Source organism: Pipra filicauda, unplaced genomic scaffold, assembly GCF_003945595.2.
Source record: "Pipra filicauda isolate LSUMZ 115617 unplaced genomic scaffold, ASM394559v2 scaffold341_size774298_pilon, whole genome shotgun sequence".
In the NCBI taxonomy this organism is placed as follows: domain Eukaryota; kingdom Metazoa; phylum Chordata; class Aves; order Passeriformes; family Pipridae; genus Pipra; species Pipra filicauda.
Window position 1 is genome coordinate 344,863 of NW_024104467.1, and position 21,278 is coordinate 366,140.

At 50.9% G+C, this 21,278-nt stretch overlaps 1 protein-coding gene across 4 annotated transcripts in view; it reads left to right on the top strand.

Annotated features, from left to right (window-relative positions):
• HIVEP3 (HIVEP zinc finger 3) overlaps positions 1-20,898 on the top strand; it is a 294,820-nt gene extending 273,922 nt beyond the window's left edge. For 2 of the 4 annotated variants that reach the window (XM_039384241.1, XM_039384240.1), the window contains exons 8-10: positions 7,171-7,269; positions 14,759-15,813; positions 18,555-19,355. In XM_039384241.1, the coding sequence (XP_039240175.1) occupies positions 7,171-7,269; positions 14,759-15,813; positions 18,555-19,355 (1,955 nt within the window). Of the gene's footprint in view, positions 1-7,170; positions 7,270-14,758; positions 15,814-18,554 lie in introns of all 4 variants that reach the window. The other 2 variants (XM_039384239.1, XM_039384242.1) reach the window with 2 other exon arrangements.
• Positions 20,899-21,278: the final 380 nt, after the last annotated feature.

Here is a 21,278-nt window from a genome sequence, read left to right on the forward strand (position 1 = left end):
AATGCTCTAAACTCTCAACTAGGCTGGAAGCAGTTAATGTTTTTTTATTCGTAATTTTAATGAGGATCTTTATCTGGTTAAAATGTACCTCACCCCCCACTCCAGAATATCCATATCTGTGTTCCAAGAACTGGGAAAACCTTTGCAGCAAAATATTTTTCCCTTTTCACTAATTGTCTGCTTTTTGTGCCTTTCTGTCCCTGGAAGCAAAGCTGTTCCTTTGGGTTACTGAACTGCAGGGGAAATTTATTTGTTATTATTATTTTGAAGCAAATCCATGAGGTTTTTGTTTTTGTGTGTGTGTGTGTGCTCATTTAGCTGATGGAAACAACAGTCTTGGAAATTTGCTTTGTAAAGATTTACTTGATTTTATGTCTCTGGACCAGGTATAAAGGTGCCTCTTTAATGAGGTGTCTCTGCCTCCACTGTGGAGCTCCCCGAAGAGGTTTGTGACCGTGGCCTCCAAGAGGTTGTTTTAAAGAGGTTAAGCAGCTTCTTCATTGTTTTCTTAGCAGGAAGGAAATGGAGAAAAAGCTGCAGTCTTACAGTTTTCCCTTTCAGGAAGGTCAGGGAGAGCTTTTTCCTCACCCAGCCTTCCCTGGTCCCTCCTTTCCAGCCCCTGGAGGGAAGCAGAGCCCCTTGTCCCTCCTGCCCTGGGGTGCCCTGGGGCTGTGGGGCAGTGTTGGCACATTAATGCCCCCCCTGTGCAGACATTCTCCTTCTCCACAGCTATTTTCTGTTCTAGTTCAGCCTCACATCAGCCTCTCACGTCCTGATGACTTCAGTTTCCCCCAAATTTCTGGCCACAGTGTGGGGAACAGGCTGTGCCAACGCTGCTGCCTTTGCTCGGGGGTCACCAGGGACAAGAAGCTTCATATTCATTTAAAAGGTGCTCGTGTGAAGGACATCAGTGCCTGTTGGCTGGAGAGACCCATTTGATAGTCTGGGCCACTCACAGTTTCCAGACACCAGACTTCTCCATGTCCTCAGCCACAGCCTTCCTTTAATAAATTAGTTTGCAGTTCCTTAAATCAGCCCCTGACAGGCAGGGAGGTTATTGAACAGGTTCATATATTAAAAGCATTACCCCCTCAGCCCTTAAGGCAAGGCTGTGGCTGCACAGTGTGTTGTTGTTCCTGCTCCAGGAGACTCAGCTCCTGCTAAGCCTCCTCTGGAAAGTGCAGAGTGGGTCCAACTGGCTGAAGGCTCCCGGAGAATGAAGTGCTGGGAGAGCAGGGCAGAGGGAGAGGTGGATTTGCAAAATATCCCCGTGTGCTGGGGCACTGATGGATGCATTTGCAAAATATCCCTGTGTGCTGAGGCCCTTCCTTAATGACTGAGAGGAGGGAAAGGCTCTGAGCATCCCTGTGGAGCCACTGCTGGGAGAAGGGTTTGGTCCCTCACAAACCTCCAGCAAGATGAGAACAAAATTATCCTCAGGAATTTGCTGTTCCCTTCCACAATGTGGTGTTCTGGGAACAGAAAATGACCCAATGGTCCAGACAGGAGATGAAACACTGTGAGCAAAAAGGTTCTTTAACCAGAGAAAGGTAAAAAAAAAAAGGAATGAGGGCTGGAAGTGAAGGACTGGTGAGTTCAGTGAAATATTAACTGTTATTTTGTCTAAATAGTGCTGCTGTTAAAGGCTCAGCACAAGCCTTAATGGAAAATGTGCTAATTCCCAGGATTTTTGGAACCTGCACACCCAGCCTGGGTACCCTTCTGGAAGAACAGTTTTGATAGGTTTGATCCAGAAGGTGACTCATATTTTATAGCCCATATCAATACAGGCAGGCCTGAAGTGCAAATTCTCTCTTTTAATCTTTATGTCAATAAGTATAAAAGATATTAATAAAAAATATTTCAATTGAAATATTTTGCCCCATGAATGACATAAATTAAAGCTTTCCTTCTCATAAAGTCTCACTTGAGGACATTATCTCCACACTGAGACCTAAATCAAGGCCTGTGCATTATTTAAATCCCACATAAAATCTGGTTTGAGGATCTGTCTGGGATGAAGAGCATTGGCCTGTGGCTGGTTCTCTCACAGTGAAATCATAACAGGCATGGAATGGTTTAGGTTGGAAGGGACCTTAAAGCTCATCTCATTCCACCCCTTGCCATGGGCAGGGACACCTTCCACCAGCCCAGGTTGCTCCATCCTGGCCTTGGACACTTCCAGGGATCCAGGGGCAGCCACAGCTTCTCTGGGCAACCTGGGCCAGGGCCTCCCCACCCTCACAGCCAGCAATTCCATCCCAATATCCCATCTAGCCCTGCCCTCTGGCAGTGGGAAGCCATTCCCTGTGTCCTGTCCCTCCACCCCTTGTCCCCAGTCCCTCTCCAGCTCCCCTGGAGCCCCTTTAGGCCCTGCCAGGGGCTCTCAGCTCTCCCTGGAGCCTTCTCTTCTCCAGGGGAACCCCCCCAGCTCTCCCAGCCTGGCTCCAAATGGGAGTTTGCTGCAGCTGTTGCTCTCCTTGCAAAGTATTTTAAAGGAGAAAAATGAAAATACCTCAGCCCTGGGAGCTGTGCCCGTGTCCTGGTGCTGCCTCGATGCTCAGATCACACAGTTGGTCACTTGTTGGGTTTGTTTGGGGTTTTTTTGTTGGTGGTGCTGAACTGATCAGATTTAATAGGAGAACTAGAAAGCTTTGTGTATCCCCAACACAGACAGGATCATTTGTTCAGGAATCTTAATGTTTCCTTTCCCTACATTTTTCTTTAACTCCGCCACCTCTAAAATACGATAATGGATATTCCGAAAAATTAATTTCCCTCTTTAAATTGGACTGGGAAATCAGTTCTAGTCCCTATTAAGCTGCTTTAGGTGCTTTTGGAACACTGGAGTTTTGGCTTTCTCCAAACAACACAAGGATTTAAGGTGCTTGAAGTCCAAAATAAGACCTCACAGCATCAGAAGGGCTTAAGCAGCTGGGACGCAGAGCTGTGGGCAGGCGTGGTGAGAGCTGTGCTGACACTGCCTGTGCTCCTCCAATGGCTGCAGAGGCCTCCCAGCCTCCACCCATTCCTGACATTATTTAAATACAGCCAGTTTATTCCAAATCTGGGAATTCTTTGGTGAACAATCCTTAGTGAGACCCATTTACCTGCTTAGGGTTCAGTGTAAGTTCTCTGCTGCCTAAATGCAGCTTCTCTGCCTCGTAGTTTCTCTCCTGCTCTTTCCAATCTGTTTTTTCCAGGGTTTTCAAGGAAGAGATGCTGTGTGGTTTTCGGGTTTTTCTATTATTATTTTTTAAGTTGGGAGCCAAAACTCTGGAAGGCAACAAGTCTTTCCTGGTAGGATTCATATCCAACTTTTACTTAGGCAAAGTGGTGTTGATTTTCCTGGAAATCTGCCAAAGGACTTTAGTGTTTAATCCTGCCAGCATTAATTAAGGGGTCTAAAAAAACACAGACTAGAGGAAGAGCTCTGATAAGATAAATATCCTTGTCCTCCAAATTACTCCCAGGATGATAACTCATGGTGGAAAGGAGCCTCCAGCTTTTAACTTCCTTAGACTGTTGCACAGGGGTCAGATGAGAATCCCTCCCGCTGAATCTCCCTTCCCTGAAAGGATTCCAGCATCCCTCTGTTTTGTTGGGATTTCTCTTGGTGTGCTGGGATGGGCAGGGGGAGATTTGCACCCAGAGCTTTGCAGGATGATCTCGTTCATCAGTGTTGGGTGAACAAATGAGGACGAAGGAAGAGAGAAAGCAGAAGAAAAGGAGAAGTGGAAGGAAAGCAACACTTGCAGTGGGTTGGTGCTTTGGTGTTTGGCCAAAGGAGGGTGAGGGAAGAGAGAAAGCAGAAAAAAAGTAGAGGAGGAAGGAAAGCAACTTTTGCAATGAGTTGGTGCTTTGGTGTTTGGCACGAACTCGTTGGCACGGGGGTTGGCACTGCCTGTGCTGTGGCTCCAGCTCCCCCCGAGCCTGCTGGGGCAGGAAGGGCAGCAGCCAAGGGATGCCTTGCACAAGGACAGCTGCCTCCAGGGAAGGCAGAGGAAAAGGGAAGTGACACTGGTGGCTTCTGGCAGCGTTTGGGAACCCAAAGTGCTGCTCAGGAGGGAGCTGGGGCTCAGCAGAGGGCAGGGAGTGGAGGGCTGGGGGCTGAGATCTCATCCTGCCCTGCTCCTGCAGCAGCAAGGGAGAGTGAGAGGGATGGGAAGGCACTGGGGCTGAGGGAGCAGGAGGGACCTTTGTGTCCCAGCAGCCTTTGAGCAGCTGAGGGGGCCACGGTGGCCACTGAGGCCCACTGAGAATTTTACTTTTATTTCCCCTACCCTTTATTTTTCTCTCTGTTCCAACTACTTTCCCCCTCTTGGACAAATGTTCCCCTTTGTTCAGCATTTCCCTTGGCTGTAAGTGGGGTTAATTACTGTCTAATTAACCTGCCTGTCATTTGGGAGGTGGAATTAGAGAGGTGCCCACGAGTTATCCCATCCCCTTGGCCCCTGCAGTGCAGGGGGCTGCAGTCCTGCCCCAGACACTGCCTTCAGCAGCCCCCTCCCCTCAGGAATGAATGTTATCCCCTCAGGAATCAATGTAATCCCCTCCTGGTGCAGCCAAAGCCAGGGGGATGGAGAACAGGGAATTCCTGAGCTTGTCTGGGGGCTGTGGCAGCACCAAAATTCCTGGTGAGTGCCCCCTCTCCACTCATCCCACCGTGGCGTCACAGCTGAGCTCAGGGGTGCCACAGAGAAGAACCAACGACCCCCTGGTCCCAGCAGGGTTTCCTTGGGCTGATTTTCTGTCTCTTGTCCCTGCAGGGGCTCCAGGCAGGGCTTTGCTGTGGGGCTGGGCAGAGCTGGGTCCCTCTGCCAGCCAGGCTGGCACGGCTGTGGTGGACGGGCAGCAGCAGCAGGGCTGGATTTCAACACTTTGACTCAGTTTGTATTTTTGCAAGTCAGATCCAACATTAAATTCCAGTTCCATGAGGCCACGATTTGGACTTGTTGGAGACTTTTCACTGGGACAGTTTTTCATGTTCAGACAACGGTGATTCACTAGAACCACAAGAACATCTCTTGTCTCACTGGGTGTCTTTGGGTCCACAACAAAACTCCTGGTCCAAGGTGGAGAAAGAGGGGTTTGGGTTTGATCTGGAGCAAGGACCTGAGCCAGACCGGCCTCCTCCTCCCACCTGAGTGTCCTCACTGTGGGGCTGAGGGTATTTCAGCTGAAAAAATAATAAATCTCTCTTACTGGAGCTGGTTTGCTGCATTTAAATTATTAAATATCCCTTGAATCCACATCCAGGTTGGGTGCCAGATACACAAGGATATATAGTCAGCCTTTGTCTCTCCTGGTCTTTCCTGTTGGAGCTGTTCCATTTTGGATAAAATGGGCCAAATAAATAATTCATGGGCTGAAGAGAAAGTGAGTTAGGTGGTTATGGGACTCTTCTGAGATGTGAGGGCGTCACAGGTAATTCTCTGCTCCAGTGAACAGCTGATTATTTATTTCTACTGTCCAGAGCAGCAGAGCAGAGGTTGTAGAAGCCCTCTGTGCTCCACCAGCTCAGGGACCTGGAGGCTCTGTGGGTTGCAGGACACCAGCTGAGGGAGCTCAGCCTGCAGAGAACGTTGCAATAAAGTCAGAGAATTCACTTTTTCCTCTTTTTTTTTTTTTTTTTTTTTTTTTTTTTTTTTTTTTTTTTTTTTTTTTTTTTTTTAAATTTTGGAGAGAAAAACAAGCCTGGTGTTCCTTCCTCCCCTCCAAGTCAGCTCCCAGGAGGGCTGATGGCAAATCCTGGGAATGGGGAGTGCTCAGCCAGGTCCTGGGCTGTGCTGGGGAATTAAACAGCTCTTGGTGGAGCTTCAGCAGAGCCCAGGTTTCTTCTCATCCTCCTCAGCCCATAAATCCCATTCCTGGAAGTGTCCAAGGCCAGGTTGGACAGGGCTTGGAGCAACCTGGGCTGGTGGGAGGTGTCCCTGCCCATGGCAGGGAGTGGGACTGGATGAGCTTTAAGGTCCCTTCCAACCCAAACCATTTATGATGGATTATACATATGCATTTATAAATATATTTATATAAAAATATATAATTATAAATATATATATAGATGTATATAAAATATATATTTTAAAAATATATATTTATATATATATATATATTTATAATAGGTGGAGACAACAGGTAAAATGGGACCTTTTTCTTTTTTTCTTTATTTCTCCTACCCTTTGTTTTTCTCTCTGTTCCACCTACTTTTCCCCCTCGGACAAATGTTCCCCTTTGTTCAGCATTTCCCTTGGCTGTAAGTGGGGTTAATAACTGTCTAATTGACCTGGGAGGTGGGAGGTGGAATTAGAGAGGTGCTCCCTGGGGATGCTCTCCAGTTCTCCCATCCCCCTGGCCCAGAGCAGGGACCAGTGTCCCCCACAGCCCCTCCTCCCCTTCCCAGGGGCTGCTCTTCCCACCCTGGCCCCAAGAAAACCTCATTTTCTCAGTGCTGGCAGACCCCGTGTCCCAGAGGGTATCCAGGACTCCTCAGAACTTTTCCCTGGCACTTTGATTCGTGCCAGAGCCCCTGAGCCATCCTGCTGGGGGAAAAGAGGGTTTAGATGGTTTTTTCCTTGTTGCTGTCAACTCAACCCCTCCTTTTATTGTAGAATCATGACATTGTTAGGGTTGGAAAAGCCCTCTAAGATCATTGAGTCCAACCTAACCCAGCACTGCCAAGGCCAAACCATGTCCCCAAGTGCCACATCTGCAGGTGTTTTGAACCAGGGTAGATCAACCCTGTGGTGCTGAGGAGCTTCTCCCCTCCAGGTGTGCTGGGATGAGCTGGGAGGTGATGCTACATTGAGATGTTTCTCTGCCCTACTTTCCTACCATTTTTCCTTTGCTGCACCATCACAGCTGAGAGCAACCCAGGACTTCTCTTCCCCCCCAAGCCCAAAACTGTGTCCTGACAGCTTTTTCAGGTTCCACAACACCTGAAAGGTCACACGACCCTTCCAGCACCTCCTCTTGCACCCCAGTGCAGCAGCAAAGGGACAAAGGGAGGACTTGGCCTTGTGTCCCAGGGTATTTGTCGAGGACAGTGGCCTGGGGACAGTCAGGGGTCTTTGTCTGGCTCAGAGCCACAGTTTTGACTTGTAACTGAGGAAAAAAAAAGCTAAAAAAAGAGCCATATTTGACCAAAATCTGTTTTCTGCTTCTTTTCAGGGAATCTGACTAAACACATGAAGTCAAAGGCCCACAGCAAAAAATGTCAGGAGATGGGCGTGTTGGTATCTTCACTGGTGGATCTGGAAGCCGAAGAAGGTAAAATCCTTCACATTATAAACATTATAAACGTTATAAACTTGCTGTTGATGCTGAGAGAGGGCGGGAGCTCCATGGATCATCCTTCCAAAGATGTGCAGAGGTTTTATTCAGCCCAGGCTCCTTCCAGCAGCCAGGGGAGATTTCTCTGTGTGGGTTTTGGGGCCATCCCGGGGGGCTGCACCAGTGGGACAGGCTTGGAGGTCTTTTCCAGCCTTAATGATTCTGTGACTCTGCCTGAAGTATTTTGGCTGCAGACAGAGCACAGGGGTGGGTGGGCAGCACCCTGAACATGGCCCAGCACTGTGGGTGGGCTCTGTGCATCAGAATAAATAGTGAACTTGTGGCATGAGAAGGTGTTTTGGGGTGTCTGTAGCAGGGAGCTGAGGAGCCTGACTGCTCTGGAAGAGCCCAGGTCTCTCCTGGATGTGGAGGGAGTCTCGAAGCAACAGAATGGGACCCACCCTGAGAATGCCTTTCCTGAGGCTGTGAACCCCCACTTTGGTGCTGCAAGCACAGTTTGATGGGTGGAGGAGAAAAACCAGCCCTGGCACCCCAGATTAGGGTCTGGCAGCCCGTTTTACTGGAGCCAAGGTGGTGAGAGTGAGTGTGGGGGTGACCCTTCAGCCCATGGCCCCTGCAGGCAGTGGGGATGTTCCTGCAGAGGGGAGGGACACCAGCAGTGCAGGAACATCAGGGATCAGGTGATGCTCTTCTCCTGAAAGGGCCTTCAGAGAAGGACTTTTCCACCAGGACCATCTTCTAGGGACCTGTCCAACTTACTGTATGTGGCTGATCCCAGGCTGCTCCAAATTCCCAGTGCAAACCTGGGCTGCATCTGGAGGCACTGGGGATCCCAGGGACATCACAGCGGGAACCTGCTTCCCTCATCCCTTACTCTCATGTGTCCATGGGCAGGATGAAGGTGAATCATGCAGGTCAGAAACTATCTGGAAGATTTCTCAGTGGGGGAAGAGCCAGGAAAACCAAAATAACATGGGGCTCTGACATTTAGTGGCATCATTCTGAGTGCTTTATGAGAAGATACATTTCCCCTGACTCACCTGCTTCCTTCTTTCATCTCCTTCTGCACAAACACACACACAAAGTCTGTCCAGGGCTCTGTAGATTCAGGAGTGTCTGTTCTTGGAGAAGGACTCTCTTATCTGCTCATTTCCCCCCTGGTTTAAGGTGTGTGCAGCTGCATTTCCCTGCAGTCCTCCCAAGGAGTAAATCTCCTTCTGAGACAACCACTCCTGTCTCCATCAGAGAAGTTGAGGAAGATCTCCAAGCTGGGAGATGAAGAAACACAGGGCAGTCTCAGGTGTACTTGGCAGTTTGTGCCAGGAAAGGCTCTTTAACCCAAACGACTGGAGGCTGGGAAGGGTCGGGCTGTGGGTCCCCAGGGAGCAGCTGGATGTTCTGATTGTTGCTATTCTGTGTCCTTCAGCAAGACCCTGAGTGTTCAGGGGTCAGAGGAACGATGGGGATGAAGCTTTAGGGGCAGAAGAGCTCGAGTCCCCATGAAGTTTGGGTCGTTTGCATTCAGCAGGCCATTCACATTTATAGGAAACATTGCAGAGCTTGAGAGGGGGAAAGGCTCTGGGAGCACAGGTGATACTTTTCTCCTGAAAGGGCCTTCAGAGAAGGACTTTTCCACCAGGATCATCTTCTAGGGACTTATCCAACTTGCTGTATGTGGCTGATCCCAGGCTGCTCCAAATTCCCAGTGCAAACCTGGGCTGCATCTGGAGGCACTGGTGCCTGGGCAGAGCCCACACCACTGTCTGTGTCCCAGGGAATTTATTCCTGGGTAAAACCCTCGGTGCCACAGAGCAGGGGGGTGTTCCTGTTTGTATGGCATGACCACGACACCAGTGCCCCTTCCTGGCTGCCACCCCAGCAGTCCCAGGGTGAAAGCAGCTCTTTTGGGTGACTTCAGCAGCTTTTTCCCTGTTTCACCCCCTGTCTCACCCCAGACAAGTTTGATCCCCCCATCCCTCATCCTCATTCTGCCCCAGCACATGAGGTTTTGCTGACAAGGGGTTAAAATGAACTCCATCAACCACAGGGTGCCAGGGTTATTTTTGTAAAGTGAACATCAGCTGAGCCAGCCCTGGAGTGGGAGCCAGGGAATGTGAACTGGGCAGGAACAACAAACACTGCTTATCACCCCACTCCCCTGCTGGGGGCAGGTCCATCCCAGACCTTATTGGGACATGGGCAGTGTCACACACTCCTCCTCCACAGGTGATTAAAAATCACTCAGTGTTCCCCTGCAGGACAGGGTTGGCTCTGCTGCAGCTGCAGCTCCTTGTGCTGGGGTGGTGCCAGGATGTCACTGTGCCCACCAGGCATTGCCCACTGGCACCTCCAAGGTGCTTTATGGCTGAATTTGTGGATATTAAAGCTTAGAAATGCTGCCCCTGCCGTGCTGAACCCTTGGGGGATCTCCACGTTGGTTAGTGAAGTGCTGGGGGTGTTTGCAGGCACTGGCACACCATCATCTCAACTGCAGGAGCAACCAACAGCCGACCCTCTGTGGCTCAGCCCATCGACCACACTGCCAAAAAGTGCTGAGCACAGCTTGGGACTGAGTATTCCTGCCCAGGGGGCTGGATGGGGCTGCTCGGGGTTGGGGGAACAGAGAACGAGCTGAGGGGGCTGTGGGGCTTTGGCACTGCCCTGTCCTGGGTCAGATGGGACTGTCCTTGACCTGAACTGACCATGGCTCAGCAGAGATGAGCTCAGCTGGTTGGATCCTGGGGCTGAAAACACCCAGGGTGTGGTTTGATCCCATATGGGCCATTCACTGAAGGGCTGGACTCTGACCCTTGTGGTCCCTTCCAACTCAGAACATTCTGTGATTCTCTACACAAGCTGGAGGAGATACCTGATAAGTGCCTCTGGTTACCAGTCCCAAAGCCCAGGGATCCCCAGGGCAGTGCTCCCCTCCCCTTTCAGGTTTGGCTTCTGGCTCAGCCCCACTGTGGTCACCTGGGAGATCAGGGATCGAGGACGAAGGAGAAAGGAAGAGCCAGCACTGCCAGCCCCCTTTGTCCCCTCGCCCAGTGCCTTTCCTGGTGCCCAGGGATGGGCCAAGGGCTCTCCCAGGCCATGCAGAATAAATATCCAGCCAAGGCTGAGGATGTCTGACCTGGCTGACTCCACCTCAAGGGGTGGCTTTCTTCCTTTTAAGTCTTCCTGAGCTCTTGGCTCTTCTCCAGCTCTTCAGAACAACCTTTCCACCAGGCAGAGCTGTGCTGGGCTTTGCTGTGCCCTTTCCAAAGCAGGACATGGCCAAAAGCAAACCCAGTGGGGGTTTCTGCAGGAGCCATCCCAAGGGAGAAGTGTTGGTGTGGTGGGAGCAGTGGGAGAGGGAGGCTGTTCCCATGTGAGATTGCTGGAAAAATCTTTCAGCCCAGGAACTCACTTTAAATAATTAATTTGCTGATTATCTCCAGAAATCTCTCCCTGCTCTTACACCACACGTGGGTGATGCTTCTGCAGGTCACTAAAGTCATGGAGATGCTCCAGGGCTGGAGCCCCTCTGCTCTGGAGCCAGGCTGGGAGAGCTGGGGGGGTTCCCCTGGAGAAGAGAAGGCTCCAGGGAGAGCTGAGAGCCCCTGGCAGGGCCTAAAGGGGCTCCAGGAGAGCTGGAGAGGGACTGGGGACAAGGGATGGAGGGACAGGACACAGGGAATGGCTTCCCACTGCCAGAGGGCAGGGAGATTGGGAAGGAATTGTTGGCTGTGAGGGTGGGGAGGCCCTGGCACAGGTTGCCCAGAGAAGCTGTGGCTGCCCCTGGATCCCTGGAAGTGTCCAAGGCCAGGTTGGAGCAACCTGGGCTAGTGGGAGGTGTCCCTGCCCATGGCAGGGGATGGAATGAGATGGGCTTTAAGGTCCCTTCCAACCCAAACCATTCCTGAGTCTATAATCAAAGCTGGTTGGGAAGAGAGGAAAGTGCCTCTGAAATATTGGTTGCATAATTCTAAAAGAACAACTGTTATTTTAAACCTTTCCATTATAGAACTAATGAATCATGTTAATTGAGTGTCACTGCTGAAAACCTGAAAATCCAACATCCTATTTGTGCTCCATGGAGTTGGAGCTCTGAGGACATCAGGGCTCCCTTCAGCAGGCCAGGGGAATGTTTTCCTTTGTGATTCCAGAGCCATTCACCCCCGGGTCACACAGGGTTAATGCCCTGGGTGAGTGTTGTGAAAATCCCCGTGGGTGTGAAAGCCCTGCCAGGCTCAGGAAAAGGGAGGGGATGAGGCTGAGCTGCTCCCAGCCTTCGGCCTCATGGATAGAGAAGGTCTAAAAAGCCCCAGGAAGGTCCATGGGCATCCCCAGGTCAGCTGGGAGAGCACTCAGGCAGCAGGATGGGACCATCAGCTGGGGCACTTGGTGTTGGCCACCAGGAATTCCTTGACCCCCCAGTGTTTGAGGTTGGACAGTGCTGAGCCCCCCCTGGCTGCAGAGGGTTCCTGGAAGGGACTCCCCTCCCCATGTTGCTGTTGGCTGTGAGGCTGCTCCTGGAATGCCTTGTGCTGTCTGGAATTTATTGCATTATGCAAGAAATCCGTGTAATTTTAGAATTACAAAAAAAAAAAAAAAATACACAGTCCCCATTTCCTCCCATGGAGGCAGATCCCTGGTGTTTGTGTAAAGGGGATGGGCTGCCAGGCAGGAATGCAGGAAGGTGCACTTGGGAAGGTGTGGGATCAGGGCATGTTTCCTTGCTCCCCTCCCAGCTTCTTTTTCACCTGGTTAAAGCCAACACTGGACTTCTACTGAAAACTGAAATTCTGCTCCACGAGCAAGGAGGCCCATTGCTCACAAATGTCAAGTAAACACTAACTAAGGCAGCCAAGAAGATGGTCAGAAAATGGGATTTTGTACTGTAATGATTGGGGCTATTTGGATGGATGAGAAAATAACATAAAAATGGCAGAAAGGTGCATGAGAAATCAGAGCTCACAGCTGTGTCACAGCCCTTGTTCCCAGAGTGGGGGGTTGCAAGGAGTAACCACAGTGTCCTCTCTCTTCTTTCCAAAGAGGCTCAGAACTAGAAATTAAAGGACTATTTTAATTAAATCATAAAAAAAGGACTAGAATTTCCACGTGACACAAAGCAGAGCGGGAAGGTTGCTGTGCTTTCCTTTAGGGAGCAGCAGTTCCTAAAACTCCCTGGATTATTTTAAACTGGGGTTATATTTCACTTGATTGTTTTTATTTCTATTTAAGGGGCTGAAGAAAGCAAGGGGTGTTACTATAAAAGGAGATTGGAGTATAATTCCTCACTCCTGCCTTGGTTTTGCTACCAGTTGGGTGGAATAACCTCAGAATAAATAGTGACATGAAATGGAAATGAAATGGAGTCAAACCCTCAGCCAAAGCCATCGACAGGACACATTCTCACTAGTTCCCTCTCTTCCTTCCTCCATCCCTCCCTCCCTCCCTCTCTGTCTTCTCCTGACCTGCCCCTTCTCTCCCCATGAGCTCAGCAGATGGATCTGGGTTGCCAGAAGCCCGGACTGAGGTCTGAGCTCTGTTCCTGCCTGCTGGAATCATGTCAGGAGGCCAAGGCAGATTCCCTTGGGGCTGTCCCAGGACTCACTGAAACCTGTCCCGTGGTGGCAAATGCAAACTGGCCTCATGTTGCCCTCCCTGCAGACTCCTGCCCTTGGCCAGTGCCCATCCCTGGTGTGACTGGGGCCAAAATCTGAGCCCACCCAGGGCAAAGCCCTCCGAGGGCGAGGCACTGTCTGTCCCAACCCCTCGAGATGTCAAACCCCAACAGCACAGTCAGGGGCTGGCTCATGGCTCTGACAGGGAAGCACATTCCTTTTCCAAGCCAGAAATATGCAGGGCTCACCCTGCAGCTGGGAGAGCTGCTTGTTTGGAATAATGTTTGTTCTGAGCTCCGTTCCTTGGGGAGTTTGCAAACAGTCCTGCACTGGACCCTGGGCCCAGCACCCCCCTCCCTGTGCAGGGCTTTGCAGTGCAGGCTGGGCTGTCCATGGAGAGCTGATCCTTCCCTCCACACTGGCAGAGTTCTGGCTTTATGGACCAGTTAACAGAGATTTGGGAATGGGATGGGAAGCAAATGAGAAGCTCCTTTCCATCTCAGTTTTCAGGCTGACTCTTGGATGGATAATCAGCCATGGGAAAATGCCTGTCACTGGTCATGCCAAATACTTCATGAGCATTTAGTAAGGCCCTGGTATTCCAAATAAACAAAATTGGATGTTTTATTCATGGCTCAGAGTGAGTTGTTGCTGTGTGGCTGTGTCCCCTCTGCAAACCACCTGCCAGGTGAGGTCCAGCCTCAGCAGCAGCTCCAGTTCATGTCCCCTCTGCAAACCAGCTCCCAGGTGACCTCAGGATCAGCTCCCTTTGCTGTCCCCTCGGGCTGGTCCTGCTGACAGACGGCAGCAGAGGGGAACCAGTGTCCCAGGCTGAGCTGCTGGGGACAGGGCCCAGCAGTGCTGCAGTTGGCTCCACACCGGTGCCAGAGCAGCATCCAGGATTCCAGAGCCAGGTGTGTCCCAGCAGCTCTGCCCCATCCTCGAGGTGCTCGGCGCGGGCAGAGCTGGGTGAACTGGTGATTATCGGCCCCTCCAGAGCGGGGGGGACTCGCAGCCTCCTGCCAGAGCAGTTCCTGGAGCTGCAGTGACATCCAGTGGCTGCTCCCGACGGACCTCTCGGGGCTGAGCTCGCCCTTTGCCGGGATCGCTGCACATCTGGGAACAGCAGCTTTGTGTCTGTGCAGAGCAGAGCGGGGGGGAGCCGGCAGGGACCTGCCTGGGAGCTCGTGCTGAGCTCAGAAGGCTCCTGCTGGCCCTCAGAGCAGGAGATGCTGTGTTTTTACCTGCAGAAGTATTTACAATCCTTCGGAATTTGCTTTCTGTATCTCCCTCACTGTTTACAAGCCCTGGTTTGCAAAGTATCCCTGTGCAAGGCCTTCCACACACAGACCCCAAACCCTCTGCCACAAAGGAGTATCTGTATCACAGCTGGAATTTATCCAATCAAGGGAAAATCCACAGAGGTCTGTCAACCCTATTGTTTGATTTTTAGTAAAAGCCCTGTCTTGTTAATGTTTAACTGTCAGGAAATCCAGGCAGGAAAAGGCCCAGCACGTGGAGGAGGGGAACTTTGACATGTTTTCGAAGACACCATTGCAACAAATACTCATAAAATCCCCACTCAAGGTGACAGTGCTGCCATTTCCATCATCTCTTAAGGACTTTTTTCTGTTTATGTTGACAGAGCAGTGGCTGGAATTGAAATTGGAGTAGAGCAGGAGGTCCCAGTGGTGGGATTCACTGGGGTCTACTGGGAATATTGGGAGTGGAGTTGGCACAGAGGGCAGGACTGATCAGGTCTAGAAAAGAGCCAGGTCCTCTCTCTTCTTGTGAGCAGGTTTAGCACAGCCTCTGTGTGTGTGTTTGACACTCTGTTTTGTGTTTTCCATGCCCAGGAACCAGTGAAGACCTATTCCAGGACTCTGAGGGGCGGGAGGGATCCGAGCCAGTTGAGGAACACCAGTTTTCAGACCTCGAGGAATCTGACGATGATGATGACAATGAGGATGAGGAGGATGAGGAGGAAGAGGAGAGCCAAGATGAGCCCCCTCTGAAGTTGCCTGAAGGCACACACACCACCCTCCTGCTGCACTCCTCAGGTGGCTCTCCATCTTCTCAAGAGGAAGGCACTGAAACAGCATCATCCTTAGCCCCAGACGCCGTTTCCAGCACCCAAAAAGCAGGTGAAGGCCAGCAGGCCTCGTCCTCAGGGCTGGAAACCAAGTGGTCAGCAGACAGCAGTGACATTGCTGTGTGCCACAGCTTCTTGAGTCTCCACAGACCAGCTTTGACCTCCACCGAACAATTGGCTTCTGCTGGAAGAGAGTCCGTCACCAGGCCACAGATGTCCTTGGCCATGGACCTGTCACCCTCCAAGGACACCTCCCCCAGGAGAAGGTGGTCTCCCAGCCAGGACTCTGGCAGAGGTGGCAGCAGACCAATGATGGCGAGGAAGCACTTGTTAACCAAAAACGAAACGTCACCCAAGAGGTTCTCCCCCACTGCAGAACTGTCCTCTCTGAGGTGCCTGTCCCCGGGGAGGGGGCTGTCTCCTTGCCAGAGGGTCTCTCCCAGGAGAGAGGCATCTCCTCTCAGATGTGTGTCACCAAGGCTTGAGCTGTCACCCAGCAGGCATCTGTCCCCCAGGAGAGAGCTGTCCCCACGAGCACAGCTCCCCCCAGAAGGAGAGGTCTCCCCTGGGAGACACTCCTCCCCCAGCAGAGACGTGTCATCCGTCAGATACTTATCCCTGAAGAAAGTCTTGTCTCCAGGCTCCCTGGAGTCGCCCAGGTACCCATTCCCAGGGAAAGAGGACTTGCCTGGCACGAGCAAATCAGCAGCAGATGACAAAGTTCCAAGCTCATATCAAGCCCAGCACGGGATATTATCTTCGATGCCTCTACCTCACAGGTTCTTTGGCAAAAACATACAGCTCTACGAGTCCAGGCTGGTAAGTTCAGTCCCCTCCTGCCTCCTAAACCCCACAGTAGGTTCTCTGCTGTGGCCTTTAAGGAAGGTTGTCATGCCAAGGGCACGATGACTCTGTGACCAGTGTCACAGAAAAGGGACAGTGGGCAGCAATGGGCTTTGCACCCATTTGGGTCCTGCCCTGAGAAGGGTTCTGCCCTTCTCAGTTGAAGAGAAATAAAGTTGTCCCTTCTCCAAGGGGTTATTTCCACCCCTGCCCCAACCTGTGTCCTGCTGAGAGAAGCAGCAAGGACAAACACTTGATGACCAATTGTCACTAAGAGCCTTTTTGTTCCTGGGAATTCCAAACCCATCTCTGAGATCTCCGCAACCGGGGTGAAGCTGTGACAGTTCTTCACTGGGCAGTGACCTGAACCAGGTCTGAAACAGCCCTTGGTGCCTCCTGGGCTGTGTTAGACCTCTGGTAGAGGAACTGCTGAGAAATGTTTGTTTGGACATCTCTGATTCCGTCTCGCTTCTCTCTTCAGCACAGAGAAGTGTTTCCCACTGGGCCCAGAAAACTATTGAATGTTTCTGCTGGACCTACCAAACCCTCTGGGTAAAGGGCAGTGGGTTCCTCCCACTGCTCCAGTGGGTTAATGTCTGGTGTGGTGGAACGTTTCCCATTCCTCTGGAGTGCCTGGCTCTGCTGTAATTTGTGCCGGTGAACACGAGTTGCTCTGCTGTGACACTGGTGTGAGGAGAGACTCCACCCTTAGGGGCTGCACTGGGAAGAGAGAGGCCTTTACACAGCCCCTGGAGAACCTGCCATGGCAGATGCTGGCCCAGGTCCTCTCCAGAGCAGCCACGCTGCCCCCTGTGCCTTCCTTCCATGTCCATGCTGATGTTCTCGTGGTGCTGCCTTCCTTCTGCTTCCCACTACCAGTCTTTGTCTCACCTTCTCAGAGACTGTCCTTTCCTTTAGGTCCAAACCTTTGCTTCCTTTAATGCTATTTCCCTTTCCTGTCAATTAACTCCTTGGAGGAATCTCAGGGCTCTGGAAACCCCCATCCTTCCGCTCTGAAGCATCTCTGTCAGGACAACTGCCCATCACCACTACTTGGAGCAACTCCCCTAAGCTTCCACATCCCCAGCAGGAGATAATAAGCCCCTGATTTTCTGCCCATTCTCACCTTTCAGCTTCTTCTCAAACACCTTTTTACTCCATGTTCCTGCTCCTTTCATGCTCCCAGAGCCACTGCTGTTGCTTTGCTCGTGTGTCTCCAAAGCAACAAAAACGACCTGAATGGAAAAATTCCCATTTCTCAACAACAGCAGGGTTTTCACTGCAAAATTACATTCCTGGTGAGGCTACAAGAGACAGAGAGACCAGAGGGGGATTTCTCAGATCCTAAACAGAGCTCGAAGATGATCTTAGCTTAGTTTCAGTGTAAGGCTTTCTGTCCAGTCCCACCACGACCATCTCTCTTCCCTCTGGCCCTTGCAGAAGGCAGTTCCTCCTTCTGGTGGCTGTTGCACCATTAAGATCATTTGTTTGGGGGTTCCCAGCATCCCTACAGTGATTTGGCCAAGACTTCATGTGGATAAGTGGCATTTAGCAAGTGTTTGGGCTGACCAAGTACCCACCACCCTCAGTGGCTCTTGCTTTGTCTCCTTTCTACCCTCTTTTGCTGCTTTCCTCTGTCACCTCTTCATAGCTCACAGGGTCAGGAAATTGTTCTCCATAATCCTACAAAGAAATGAAGTGGATCCTCACATTTTGTCACTAACCCCATCTCAGTGGAAAGTTGATTTCAGTTTCTGTTGCTTCCCCTTCTTGGGAGTCCTATGGAGGGGTTTAGTTATGACCTCATCACTAATTAATCCCTTTCTGTTTAGCCCCATATCTCTCCATGATGTACATTAGGAAACTATGGGAAGCACCGAGAGAGAAAGAGGAAAAGGTAAAATTGTAGGGCCTTAACCTTTGGTTTCTGGAGCAAATCTCACCCATGAGGGTGGTGGTGGGACCACACTGGGTGTGCTTTGGTCAAACCAGAGTTAGTGATGCCTCTCACTCGGTCTGAAGCATCCTTGCAATGAGCAGCTGGGAGGGTGCAATCCTGCTGTAAGAAAGTGCAGTAAAAAATAAAGAACATTATTCTGGGCTCTCAGGAACCCAGGGCTGAAAAAGGGCTGAAAGGGCCCCAAAGCAGCTCTGATGGCAGCAACCACTGCCCTCCTCTGCTGGGCTTTCAGAGGCAACTCTGAGAGTAGGACAAGGGGTGATGGTTTTAAACTGAAAGAGGGGGCATTCAGACTAGATACAAGGAAGACATTTTTTACCAGGAGAGTGAGGAGGCCCTGGCACAGGTTGCCCAGAGAGGCAGTACGTGACCCATCCCTAGAACATTCAAGACCAGGCTGGACAGGGCTTGGAACAACCTGGTCTAGTGGAAGATGTCCCTGCATGGCAGGAGGGTTGGACTAGATGACCCTTAATGGTCCCCTCCAACCCAAACCATTCCTGATTTTATAACGATCCAAGCCTAAGCCAAAGCCCTGGATCTGTGCCCCAGCAGACCACAGCACATCCGTAGCCAGAAGGCAAACGCTGTGGGTTGTGTTGCTCCTTTCCTTAAAGGTTTGGGTCTCCACATCTTCCGCGGTCGATTGATTAGAATCAGATGCTGAACCCGATCCTCGCAGCGAGCGTTAGTGATGCTAAAGGTGTAACTCGTTCCCTGCACTGATCCAGCTCTTTCTCTTCCCTCTCTGGCACAGAAGATCGAGCCCCGAAGCCCACCACGCTCCCCTGGCCCCACCCAGCCCGTCTGCTCCCGGCCCCTGCAGGCACCGCACGACCTCCACGCGCCGGGCCGAGGGGAGGAGAACGTCTTCAGCCACCTCCCGCTGCACTCGCAGCAGCTCACCAGGACCCCCTACCCCATGATCCCCATCGGGGGCATCCAGATGGTCCAGGCCAGGCCCAGCTCCCACCCCAGCCTGGTGCCCAGCTCCGTGGTGTCCCTACAAGCCGGATACTTCGCCTCTGGAAGCGGAGCCGTGGCGGAGTTCGGCCGGGCTCCCAAGGGGGATGAGGAGCCGCAAATGCCAGCGGCGCCCGCGTCCCCGGCTGCCAAGGTTTCCAAGTACACGCTGTCCCCGGAGCTGAGTGGGGGTTATTTGGAGGAGAAAATGAGGACTAGTGAGCTTCAGCAGCAGCCAGAGCAGGAGGAACACAGGGTACCAGCGCTGGCTGAGCCCAGCCCGGAGGAGCGGGCGGGCCCGGCCAGCCCCAGCACACCCCACGAGCACTGTCCAAAGCCTCCGACGAGCGGGGAGGAAGAACCCCCCAAAAAAACGGGCAAGAAGCAATCTGGCAGCTCGAGCACTTCTGTTGAGTCACCCTGCACTTTCATCTCAGATGCCCCCCCGTGTGACGGCGGCAGCAGCCCCGGCTGCCCCCCCGAGCCCCCGCCCGGGCACCAAGGGGGCACCTCCGGGAAGAGCAGCCCCCACCCAGAGCACGCAGCTTTAGGTCAAACTCAAACCAAGGTGGATGAAAACGCGGGAAGTACTTAAACCTCCATCTGTTCCACCTTTAGGCTTCCTCTGTAAAATCAACAGACATTTTCAACACTATTTCCTTTAGTATAATCACCGATAAGAAGCACTCTAGTGAATGACCAAACCCATGGAAAAGTCCTGGTTTTCTTTGTCCCAGTCTGGTATTATCTCCACATGTATGCAGTTACTTGTGCCTTTTTCTATACCTTTTGTTGCTTGAAATGTACAAAACTGTTTGAGGCTGTGAATATTTTTTTAGAGTTTTTTGGAAAGGGGGTTTGTTAGACCTTTGTCTTTTTTGCCATTTAGGTGTGCGTAATTCTGGGCCTGAGAGATGCAGAAAGGAAAGGGTTAAGCATTTTAAGAGGAAGAAGATGCACTGAAAACAAAAAAAAAAACCAGAAAAAACTTTTTTTTATATTGATTAAATGATTAAAAAAAAAAAAAAGAAAAAAACCCAAACCCTCGCTCCTGTGTACAGAAGTTTATGATTCGTATTTATTACATGCTTTATTTAATTCTTGCAAAGTGCTTGGTATTTTTTTTTTTCTTGCATCCCTCTGGTTGCCTATGGTTGTGCTTTAAACAGTTGAAACTGCTTTACATTTGAAAAAAAACCCGTGTTTACCCTGAACTTGTACGTGAAAGTAGCACTTCCTCGAGCAGGGGAGGGGCGTTCGAAGGGAGAGAAACGGTCCCTCGAGAGAGAACAGCCGAAGACGAGCAGCCCTCCCTCCCGCAGGACCCAGCAAAGCACTTTTCTAAAAAAAAGAGACAGAAAAACAAAAAAAAAAAAGGTTCAAAGATTGAACTGCGAGAACATAGGAATGTATGGAATGTAGCCCCAGGGCCAGGATCGGTGTCTCTCGCTGGACGGCCCCTGCTCGCTTTAATCCTTCCATCCCGCCCGGCAGAGCTGAGCCTGAGCCCCGGCCTGGCTGGGCTTCAGAGCCCTCTGGGAACACCTCCCTCGCTTCAAAAGGGGAACAAAACTCAGCCTTGCAACCGTTTTTTCCTCTGTCATTTTTTGGTCACAAACAAAGTCCCTCCATCCCATCCCATCCCAAGCCCGGCCCTGGCTGGTTTGGCTCCGTGGAGCTCTGGGGATGCAGGAGCGGTTTGGGCTCTGCTCCTTTGCACGTGTCGGGGCTGGAACTCACCAGTGACTCTGTGTCTTATTTTCCCCTCCTTTCTTTCTTTCAGCAGAACGTCCCCAGCGCAGCCCTTGTGCCCTGGGCCCGTCCTGGGGGGTTTTGGGAGCTCAAACATGGTGATGCTCAATGGTTAATGCTTGCACCCAGCTTGTTCTGCATGCACAGCAACTTCTGCCAGAGCAGATTTTTAAGGATGCCCATCCCTAGCAGAGCAAAGGCCTCTACTGCCAAGAGGTACCAAATCCAGAGTGACCCCACGGAGCCATTCCCCTCTGGCACATTAATTCTCTTTTTAAAACACAAATATCCAAGAGTTTGCCCCAGCAAACAGCAGGTTCTTTACTACTTCAGAGGGTTTTCTGGTCTATGGAATCTGTACAAACCTCTTTTTTTTTTTATTTTAAACATTAAAAAAAAAAAAAAAAAAGGAAAAAAAAAAGATATAAATATTTAACCAGTGGACCAGTTCTTTCTTCTTTCAGAGCTGTTCCAGTTTATCGGGTACGTAATACACTTTTTAAAAAAAAATAAAAATGAAAAAAAAATAAAAGGAATCAAATAAAACCCTGAATGAGAACACATTTCCTTGCCAGACTTGATGAGCTATGAACTGTTCCCGTCTCACGGGCAAAGAATAGAAATTTTTTTAATAATCTTCTGTTATTCTTTTTTTATTTTTTTTTTTTTTTTTGCTCTTCTTGTAAAGGGAATTAAGTACAAAAGGAGATATCATGGAAATAACATTAAGGTTGTGACACTGACCCAAACAACATCCAGAACCCAT